The sequence below is a fragment of the Meriones unguiculatus genome, chromosome 14 (genome assembly GCF_030254825.1).
Source record: "Meriones unguiculatus strain TT.TT164.6M chromosome 14, Bangor_MerUng_6.1, whole genome shotgun sequence".
Taxonomy (NCBI): domain Eukaryota; kingdom Metazoa; phylum Chordata; class Mammalia; order Rodentia; family Muridae; genus Meriones; species Meriones unguiculatus.
The window spans coordinates 12357308-12369109 of NC_083361.1; the positions used below are offsets into that span (position 1 = coordinate 12357308).

At 38.0% G+C, this 11802-nt stretch overlaps 1 protein-coding gene and 1 non-coding gene across 2 annotated transcripts; one reads left to right on the forward strand and one right to left on the reverse strand.

Annotated features, from left to right (window-relative positions):
- Positions 1 to 2141: 2141 nt before the first annotated feature.
- On the reverse strand, positions 2142 to 3056 carry LOC132647015 (vomeronasal type-1 receptor 4-like; the record flags this gene model as incomplete). Its single annotated transcript, XM_060366248.1, has 1 exon — positions 2142 to 3056. A coding segment is annotated over exon 1 (891 nt), but the record flags the coding sequence as incomplete, so codon positions are not given.
- Positions 3057 to 10813: 7757 nt separating this feature from the next.
- Positions 10814 to 10919, forward strand: LOC132647598 (U6 spliceosomal RNA). The gene has a single exon (XR_009585945.1). It is a non-coding gene; the product is annotated as a U6 spliceosomal RNA (small nuclear RNA).
- The last annotated feature ends 883 nt before the right edge of the window (positions 10920 to 11802 follow it).

Below are 11802 nucleotides of genomic sequence, written 5' to 3' on the forward strand. Positions count from 1 at the left end.
ATAGGAAAAACCTACTAAAATCTGTACACCTAAAAAAACTAATCAAGAGGGAGGACTCTTGCTGAAATGCTCAATTCCTATCCAGAAAGGCAAAGAGGATGGACATCAGAAGAAGGAGAAAAGAGGGAACAAGTCAGGAGCCTGACACAGAGCACCTCTGAAAGGCTCTGCCCTACAGACTATCGATGCAGATGCTGACACTTAAGGGAAACATTTGGGCAGAGTTCAGGAAATCTTATGAAAGAAGTTGGACACAGTATTTTCTATAGTGGCTGCACCAGTTTGCACCCAGAAAGGTATGGAAAAATGGTCTCCATTTTGGTACATCTTCACCAGTATTTTTGGTCGTTGTTTTACTGATGAAACCATTGTAACCAGGGTAAGATGAAATACCAAAGTAATTTTAATTTACATTTCCCTGCAGGCTAAGGATAGGGATCATTTTATATATATTTCTGAGCCATTTATATTTAATTCTTTGAAATTTCTGATGAGTTCTATAGCATTTGTCTGTAGAAATTTGCCCTCCCATCATCACTCACCTCATTGCCAACACTCTTGTTTATTGGACACATCTCCATATCTTGATCCTTCTGATTTATCAAATTTATTCTTTACAAGACTCTTAGACCTAATCATTCTTCTCATCCTTAGATATTTCTAAAGGTTCTATCAGCTTACATCCATATCTCTCTGTTTTTGTGAGCTATGTCAACAGGTAATAAAATAGATTAATGTAATTTATATATTTTATCTATGCCAAAAGCCAAAAGGAAAAAAACACTCATTATTGGAATTTTGAAAGACTCTACATAAACAGTACACACCTACCTATTTCCATTACGTATGAAAGTTTTTATGGGCTTTTTTAATCTACAAAGTCTCTCTATACTACCCTCATTTACTCTTTTTCTCTTTCTTGTTCATTTTTCTTCCCTTGAATGTTTATTATCTCCTCGTGGGACCAATCTCTTTGACTGGAAAGATTGAGTGTAAACATTTTCCCACAAATAAATGTCTTGAATGTTGGGGTGATACTAATTTAGGACATAATGGAAACATCAAAAAATACAACTCTTGTCAGGTATCAGAAACTTTTACAATAATGGAGGAATAGAGTGTTACCTCTTTGCAACGTCTATCTCACAAGATCTTAAGTGTCTGAAGTTATTGACCACTCTCTCAGTCTCTTCAGTCACCTTCAGAATATTGCTGTTGTTGTTTCTGACACTGTCATATATCTGGACTGCTTATTGGAAGTACAAGGACTTTCATACTTTTTGTGCAACAATATAAGTCTTTTCCACCCATAATAAAGACAAAAAGAAGCATCACCTTCTACCTAGTAGAGAGTTACATCGCTGTGGGTAAAGCAATGTGGGAGACAATCTCTCCTGATTAACCTAAAAAGATGTCAAATAGATTCTTGCAAACATCAAAGAGAACCATTGTCATGCTTGTGCTGACAGTTTAAATCTCTAATTACAAGGCTTGTGTGGATAACCTTACTCTTTCCCAATCATGTGTTTTGACTGAGTCTATATGAGAGGTATTAATTTTACACATGGTAGAGTGTAGCTATTACAGGCTCAGGGCAGACAGGGACTCATAGCTCTGGAGCAGCTGCAAGCAAGGTGATAAGTAGCACATGCCTAAGAGGAGTTTGGAGCACTCATGTCAGGCAACAGATGTGAAATGTGCAAGAATTTCTTTGGTGAAAGTGTACAAATAGTTGTGGTTACATAGCCTTTGGTCTGTGTAGTGTAGCTTCCTTAGAAGATAAGTAAAATACACACAGCATCCATAATGAAGTGTACCAATTGACCTGATTACAAAAGCAGAGAGGATTTGTTGAAAATAAAATGAGAACGCCTCCTCTAGGAAGCTGGACCAAAGAAAGGCTGTGAATATGTTAATTGAATGAGAAAAAGGCTTAGATCCAAACAGTTTAGCTAATATTGGATGGAGGTTCCACCAACTGAAGTAACCTGAATTATCCAAAAGTTTCTCTTTATATTACAATTGTCTTCCCCAAAGAGTAGCTGTTTAGTTTTCCTCTCAAATATTGGACTCTGCAAAAGCATTCAATTTTCATAGTCATAAAAATATTAAGAAGAATTTGTATCCTTTTTCCAGAGAAAAAAGAGTCTGGAGAGAGAGAACAATTGACTCATAAGTACAAAAGGAATCAAAGTGGGAAAACACAAAGTTATAATGCTTGTGATATCCATAAGCAATGAAAAGTGACCATGCAGCAGAGCATTGCAACCATGTGAGATAGCAGAGAGGGTATAAAAACTCATAAAGGTTAAAACTAGGACCAGGATGCTCTGGGTGGCTCTGGACTCAGGGGAGCTATTGTGACAAGCCTGAGTGCTGCGGATGTACTGAACTCGCTGTTTGTGCCTGTACAGAATCACAATCATTGAGCTGCTGGTCCAGGTGATGAGAACAGAAAACAGAACTTCAGGAAACACAAAAAAAGCTATGTATAAGGAAACTGTGGTTTTGTCATATCCTACAACACTGTAGAGTTTGAATTCTGTCTCTTCTGTTAAGTTTTTCCTACTTAATTTTATGGACATGTACAAGGGGAAAATAACATTTAGTATAATGTAAAAGACCCAGCAGAAAGAAATGCACAGACCAATGTCCTTTGGAGATTTGGCTTTAAGATTCTTCCAACTGGAGTTTCTGGGGATGATGGTGATGGTATGGAAGGCACACAAGAGGCAAATGGTGATAATGGACATGCACCTGAAAACTCTCAGAAAATACATAAAAAGTTGGTAGCTCCAATCATTGTAGAAGAGTTTCAACACAAAAGCTGACATTGTGCTACACACTCCTTTAGAGAGAATGATCAGGAAGTTAACTATGGTCAGATGCAGGAGAATCAAATCTGTGCGCTTGACTTTGTGTTTCTTGTAATAAATAACCAGGTAGTAGGCAAAAAGTGAAAAGTTTCCTAGAATTCCAATGGTACATTGTAACAAAAATATCATTCCTATTCCCAAATTTCTGGAGTCCATATTGTTACTGATCAAAAAAAATGACTTCAAATATGGCAGCAGTCACTCCTCAGAGGAAATGATGGCTTTTTTTTTTTTTTTAGATGACATGGTAGTATGACCCTGTTGTCACAAATGCACAAGGATCACATTAGCTAAAAACTGAAATCCCAGGGTGGCCAGCAGAACAAAATACTGTCCATCTCTTCTCTCATGTTATTTTACAACTGAAGACATTCAGCATGAACTGCTGAAATCTGCAAATATGGATAAATTCCCATTATATATTTCATGAAAGTTAGCATAAGAACATGGCCAACTTGTATCTGTAAAAGCATGCATATCTGTCAAATATTTGAAATAATTGTTAGAATTTGTATTAAACTATCTGGATTTACTTATTCTTTTAAAACAGAAGAAAAAGAATATTGTAAACTTATATGGGTAGAAGCAATGACCAGTGAGTTCATAATGAAATCATGCTTAATTCTACAAGTCGACTCTCTCACCAACTACTACAAGAAAGAAATCTCTAGTAATGGCCTTTTTTGAATTTATTTTATCTTATTTATTACACTTTATTCACTTTGTATCCCCCCAAAGCCCCTCCCTCTTCCCCTCTCAGTCCCACCCTCCCTCACCCTTCTTCACACAAGACCCTCTCCAAGTCCACTGATAAGAGAGGTACTCCTCTCCTTCCTTCTGATCTTAGTCTATCAGATCAGGAGTGGCTGCATTGTCATCTTCTGTGGCCTGGTAAGGCTGCCCCCCACTCAGGGGGAGGTGATCAAAGAGCAGGCCAATCAGATTTTGTCAGAGGCAGTCCATCTTCTCATTACTATGTAACCCACTTGGACACTAAACTGCCATGGGTACATTAGTGCCCATGAAACTGAAAGGCTTCTGTAAAGCAAAGGACACTGTCATCAAAACAAAACGACTGCCTACAGATTGGGAAAGAATCTTCACCAACCCTTTATCTGACAGAGGGCTAATATCCAGTATATATAAAGAACTAAAAAAAGCTGAAAAGCAGCAAACCAAGTAATCCAATCAAAAAATGGGGAACAGAGCTAAACAGAGAACTCTCTGTAGAGGAATATCGAATGGCAGAGAAACACTTAAAGAAATGCTCAACATCATTAGCCATTAGGGAAATGCAAATCAAAACAACCCTGAGATTTCACCTTACACCCATCAGAATGGCCAAGATGAAAAACTCAAGTGACAACACATGCTGGAGAGGTTGTGAAGCAAGGGGAACTCTCCTCCACTGCTGGTGGAAATGTAAACTTGTACAACCACTCTGGAAATCAATCTGGTGCTTTCTCAGACAACTAGGAATAGTGCTTCCTCAAGATCCAGCCATACAACTCCTAGGCATATATCCAAAAGAGGCTCAAGTACACAATAAGGACATTTGCTCAGCCATGTTTGTAATAGCCAGAAGCTGGAAACAGCCCAGATGCCCCTCAACTGAAGAATGGATGCAGAAATGGTGGTGCATCTACACAATGGAGTATGACTCAGCAATGAAAAAGAAGGAAATCATCAAATTTGCAGGTAAATGGTGGGACCTGGAAAGGATCATCCTGAGTGAGCTGTCCCAGAAGCAGTAAGAGGCACATGGTATATACTCACTCATATAGACATATAACATAGGATAAACCTACTAAAATCTGCACATCTAAAGAAATTAATCAAGAGAGCAGACCCTGACTAAAACGTTCAATGCCTATCCCGAAAGGCAAACAGGATGGACATCAGAAGTAGTAATGGCATTTTTAAATTAATTTTTTAATTAATTACAGTTTATTCAATATATATCCTAGCTGTAGCCCAGAGCCTCATTCTCACCCACTCCCACCCTGTCTGCCTCATCTCCTCCCATTCCCCTCCCCAAGTTCAATGAAAGGGGAGGTCCTCCTCCTCTTCCCTCTGGTCTTAGCCTATCAGGTCTCATCAGGACTACCTGCATTGTCTTCTTCTCAGGCCAGGTAAGATGTCCCCGTCTCAGTTAGGGGTGTAGTCAAAGAACCAGCCACTGAGTTTATGTCAAAAATAGTCCCTGTTCCTATTACTGGGAAAACCACTTGGAGACTGAGCTACCATGGACTACATCTGTGCAAGGATTCTAGATTATTTCTATGCATGGTTTTTGTTTGGAGTATCAGTCTCAGAAAAGACCCCTCTGCCCAGATTTTTTATTCTGTTGCTCTCCTTGTGGAGCTCAAGTATTTCTTTTTTTATTAAATTTATATCTTTTATATTAATGACAGTTTATTCACTTCCTCCAAGTCTTTCTATCTCCCCCTTCTTTTATAAGATTCCCTGCACTCTGCCCAAAGTTTGGCTGAGTCTCAGCATCTGCTTTGATACCCTGCTGGGTAGAGTCAATATTAACATTAAAATTTAAAATATTAGAACAGGAATGAAAATGTTTTTTATGCTTTGGTAATTATGTATAATAAGTAGCTCTAACCATTAGGTGCAAATGATAGAGAAGATAATCTTACCTCAAAAGCTAACTCTTCAAACTCTACTCCCCCGTACGTACATGAAAAAATGGTAATGTTAGAATTAGAGAAGTGAGTGGAATACATACATTATGCATAAAGAATTGTAATCTAACACAATGGAGAGAAAATAAGTAAATTATTCCCTTAGAAATTAGTTAGAACAAGGCAGTAGCCAATTAATAATACATAGTGAAAAGACTTACAGTGTTTCTAGCTGATCTATTACCTTGCATCATCATTCAGCAGTAGAAATGTGAAGCACAAATCATATGACACAGCAGCTTTTGGTAAGCATGTGGCTAAAACAAGAAACCTGGCTATGGTGCTCATATTGCTTCACATATTTTCCTAAGATGATATAAGAAGGTGGAAGAAGTGTACTCCTTCATGCTGAAAACTTATATTTCAGGAATGAGCCTTCATGGACAATGTTCAGGATTAGCAGGAAATGAATGACTTGAAAAAAAAAAGAAATACAAACCTGTAGCTGTACAGTGATTGACTAATTTTTATGGAATTTGTCCTATCCTGCAATAGAAATCAAATCAGAGTGCATTCACAAAACTCAAATGCTCTGAAAGCCGCATAGATACTATAAGAGGACATGCTCTAAGATTCAAATTATGCAAAAATCTATACATGGAAGCAGTGTTCAGTTCTTTCAAAGCTTAGCAGAGACGGGAACCTACTTTGAATCATTTCCCCTCCTGCGAATAACTCTAGATAACTCGATTATAGAAATGAAGATTGAAAGGGAAAAAATCTAGTTGATGATATATTATTTTTATTGCTGTGTGTGTGTGTGTGTGTGTGTGTGTGTGTGTGTGTGTTTGTTTGTGTGTGTGTGTCCAGATAGGGTCCTCCTCAGGAATGCAGGGTGATATAAATGTACAAAATCCCCTTGCCTCAGCCCTGTGATTCTTAGTATTGACAGACCAAGCAAATGTTCAGTTTCTTAATCTATGCTTTCTATAGTGAGGTGACTTGCAATTATCATCTGTGAAGATATAAACAAATACTCAAATTCATGGACATAGTTGTTTTAAGATAAGAGATACCAAGGTCTTTGAGCTACCTTGAGGACATTTTGTACCAGTGAAATGCATTCTATGTTTGAGAATCCTACATAACAACATGAACCTTCAGTCAGTGAAGGGAAGGAAGAGATTATACAAAGCATGGAAAAATAAACCCAACACAACCTTCAACCTGCAATCTACAAGATATGCTGAGGCAACGGGAGCACAGACCTGTGGAAAAAGCCAACATATGACTGCTCCAACTTGAGTTCCACAACACAAAAGAGAGACCTTGCTCACACTACCTATGAGCCAGAGACAAGACAGACAAAAGCCCCAGGATGGACACAAAAATGATTAACAGAGTCAGTGAAAGAAATGCTAATGATATTCAGCTTTACTCACAGATTGGTATCTGGCCCAAGTGTCATCAAATGGGCATCATCATCCAGTACATGGAAGCAGATGGAGTGACCCACAGCCAAACAAACACTAGGCAGAACCAGGGGTACCCTGCCAAAGAGGAAGAGGAAGGATCATAGGAGCCAGAAGGGTGGATGACAACAGGAGAACAGAGCCAAAAGAACAATAAGCAGGGTACATAGGGGCTTACAGAAACTGAAACAACAAACACAAATGCTGTATGGGTTTGAGATAGGTCCAGAGCTTGGTCCTCTGGATGTAAGTTATGGTTTGTGCATCTTGTGTTCTTGGACTATCAGCAAAGAGAGTGGAGGATGTCTCTGCTCTTTTTCCTGGTCTTGAAATTATTTTTTTTCCTACTGGGTTTCCACATTCAGTTATGACATGAGGGATTGTGCCTAGCCTTTTTATATCTTGTTAGGCAATGTTCTGTGGATATGCATGGTAGGTCTGCTTTTCTGAGGAACTATGACTGAAGTTTCACTCTGACAAAGTTTCACACCACATAAGTACATATTCACATGACTACAATAGCTCCTGCACACCAACACAGAGACACACATACAAAAAGATATTAAGTTATAAGTTACTTCAGTTTAAAAGTTTTATTTACTAAGGACTAAGTCAAGTCAAGATTTATGAATGTCATGTAAATAAAAACACATGCAGATAAAATTGGTATAATATGAAATCTTATGAACTGCATAATTGGAGGCAATGATTTATATATGGGATATGGAGATGACCTGTAGTAAAACTTTTACCTGTCATGTAGGAGGCTTTAGGTTCTTTAAACCTCAGCAGTGGAGAGTGGATAAGCAATCCTGAGAAGGCAGTGAACTCAGAGTATCATTAATCAAGGGAAAATGACAGAAACTATCTGTGCTTGAAGTTTGCAAGACTCACAATGACATTGTCACCTTCACTTTTACGTAATATTCCCAAGTTCAAGAAGGAAAACAGCCTCAGTAGTCACATTACTGACTGTTAGGAAAGACAAAGCTCCTGACCAGTCACAGATGTGGTGCTGCCTAGAAACGCTTCTTCTCAGGCAGGTCCAGATCTTGGGTCCTCCTGGTCATAGATGACATTCTTAATTCTATTTCTAAGGTTTAGTTATAAATACAAAGCCATTTTCCAAAATTTGTGATTGTCCTACTGCAAAATTAATCTGTGATTTATGCACATTGAATGGAAACCTGAAGGAGGTAATTAACATAAGTCCGAAGCACATTCAAAGTCAAATATTAGAATTTACACTTTTTAATAGGCAGCCTGAAAAAAGATTTTGTTTTAGTTTTTTGGTTGTTTGTTTGTTTGTTTGTTTGTTGTTACATCAAGAGTTAGTGCTCACCCATGTTGACAGAAGCTTTATTCCTAATAAGCAGAGCCAGAAATCAACCCAGATGTCCCTCAACAGAGGAATGGATACAAAAATTGTGATACATTTACACAATGGAACACTACACAGTAATTAAAAACAAGGAAATCATGAAATTTGCAAGCAAATGGTGGGAACTAGAAAAGATTATCCTGAGTGAGGTAGCCCAGGAGCAGAAAAACACCCATGGTATATGTTCACTTATAAGTGGATATTAGACATTTAATTTAGGATAAACATAATAAAATCTATACACCTAAAGAAGCTAAGCAAGAAGAAGGATCCTAAGTAAGATGATCAATCCTCACTCAGAAAGCAAACCAGAAAGACATCGGTAGAGGGAGAAAACAGGGAAGAGGACAGGAGCATACCACAGAGGGCCTCTGAAAGGCTCTACCCAGCAGGGTATCAAAGCAGATGCTGAGACTCAGAGCCAAACTTTGGCCAGAATGCCAGGAATCTTTTGAACTTTATGAAAGAAGAGGGAGATATCAAGACCTGGAGTGGTAAGGAGCTCCAGAGGGAGACAACAGAACTAAAAATTTTTGTCACAGGGGACTTTTCTGAGACTTACACTCCAACCAAGAACCATTCATGGAGATAACCTAGAACTGCTGCACAGATATAGCCCATGACAGCTCAGTCTCCAGGTGGGTTCCTTAGTAATAGGGGCTGTATCTGACATGAACTCAGTGGCTGGTTCTTTGATCACCTTCGTCTGATTAGGGAGTAGCCTTACCAGGCCACAGAGGATGACAATACAACCAGTACTGATGAGAGCTGATTGGATAGGGTACGAGGGAAGGGGAGGAGGACTTCCTCTACCAGGGGACTTGGAGAAGGGCATGGGAAGAGATACGGGAGGGAGGTTGAGTTTGGGAGGAAATGCAACAGGGGTCTACAGCTGGGATACAAAAGGAATAAACTGTAATTAATTTTAAAAAAGAAAAAAGAATTAGTATAATGTCAGGGACACTTGCTTCTTTTTAGTAATTTGGCGTATACCCAAGAAAATCTTATTGTCCTTAGACTAAATCCTAAGGGTTCTGTTTCTACCAACAGTTCATTTTCCAGAGGAGTACACTTAACAGACCTACCTTCCTTGCTTTTCCTTATTTTTGAAGGTATGAAGCAGCATGCTCACCTGAACTGTTTCCTATGCAGTACTTTCAGCTCACTGTGCAGCTCTTGGCATCACAGCCAACAATGTAAGAGGGGGAAGCCCAACTCTTAGATAAAGTTTCATAGATGTGTGATCTCAACTCCCTTCTGAACTGCAATTTTCATATTACATACAGTCATGATGATAAGTTCCTGGAAGCCAAGAACTTTTCTCCTATTTTCCAATTGATAATACCCAAAACACTGAGTTTTTTCTAAGTGTTTGGAGGGATACTTACATTGTCATGATCCTTGATGGCTGACTTGGAAAAAAGGTATAATTATCATAAGTGTCTCATGTGGGACACTGTTGTAAAGAAGTTTGTTTGTCTCTTTTGATAGAGTTAGTCTTCTGAACAAACTCAAGTATTACCTTCTGTAACCCAGTTCTGTTTACTTTTAGAGCAAAAAGCTGAACACATTCAATCGTGAGTTCTGGGATTTCTACTGAAGTACTAATAAAAGGGGAAGCATGACATCATAGACCTCATTAGAAATCATTGATCTCAGTTGAACTCAATAACAATAAACTGGAAATAATGTTATGAAAATATACTGGTAAAAATTACATTTATAAACCCAGCAACAATTTCAAGTCTGAACAGAGCCCTATCCTAGAAAGAATGTATATAGGTAATCATTCCTCACAAATGACAGCAAATGTATCCAATCATTTTCACATAATAAATTACTGCGTTCTCTTTCTTAAAGCACTGAATGGAAACCAGAATAATATGCAGTCATATTTATAAAGAGTATAAAATCTTTTCCATTTCATAAAAAAGTACTAAGATTAAAAATTTATCCTCAACACTCCAATCTCACCAAGGGATAAACATCAAGACAGAAGCTAAGTAGGGAAATAGTGACACTTACGGATGTCCTAAATCAAATAGACCTAAAAGATGTCTACAGAACCTTTCACCCAAACTCAAATCAGTATACATTCTTCTCAGTACCCCACAGGACCTCTCCAAAATTGACCATATAGTCTGACAAGAAGCAAACCTTAACAGATACAAAATGATTGAAATAATCCCTTGTATCCTATCAGACCACCATGGACTAAAACTAAACCTCAACAACAACAGAAATAACAAAAAGCCTACACATCCATGAAAAGTAAACAACTCTCTACTCAACAACAGCAGGATCAGGGAGAAAAATTAAAAAGGAAATTAGAGAATTCCTAAAATTCAATGAAAATGAAGACATAACTTACCAAAATTTATGGGACACAATGTAAGCAGTGCTAAGAGGGAAGTTCATAGCACTAAGTGCCTTCAGAAAGAAGTTTGAGTGCTCGCTTCAGCAGCACATATACTAAAGTTGGAATGATACAGAGAAGATTAGCATGGCTCCTGTGCAAGGATGACACCAAATTTATGAAGCATTCCATATTTTTAAAATCTACAAGGGAAAAAGGCCAAGTAACACATAATGACAAACCCATAAGAATAACACCTGACTTCTCAAGAGAAACTATGAAAGCCAGAAGGGCCTGGACAGACATCATGCAGACCCTAAGAGGATGCAGATGTCAGCCCAGGCTACTATACCCAACAAAACTCTCAGTCCTCATAGACAGGAAAAACAAGATTTTCAATGAAAAAAATTTGAACAGAAAGAAGTTTGAGATATCTCATACAAGCAACTTAACAGCATGCCTGAAAGCCATAGAAAAAGAGAAGTAGACACACCAAAGAGGAGTGGATGGTTGAAAATCATCAAACTCAGGGATGAAATCAATAAACTAGAAACAAATAAAACACTTCTAAGAATCAATGAAACCAAGAGCTAGTTTGTAGAGAAAATCAACGAGATAGACCAACCCTTAGCCAAACTAAAGAAAAGGCAGAGAGAAAGTGTCCAAAATATCAAAATCAGAAACAAAAAGGGAGGCATAACAACAAACACTGAGGACGTTCAAAGAATCAATAGGTCATACTCCAAAAGCCTATACACCACAAAATTTGAAAATCTAAGTGAAATGGACAATTTTCTTCATAGATTCTATTTACCAAAGCTAAACCAAGATCACAGAAATATATTAAACTATCCTATAACCCCAAGGAAATAGAAGCAGTCACCAAAAGTCTCCCTGAAAAAAAAAAAAAACAAAACCCAGGACCTGATGGCTTCAGCACAGAATTTTATCAGACCTTCAAAGAAGAGCTGATGACAATACTCTTCAAACTATTCCACAAAATAGAAACAGAAGGAACATGACCAAACTCATTCTATGAGGCCACAGTCATCACACAAAGACCCAACAAAAAAAAAAGAGA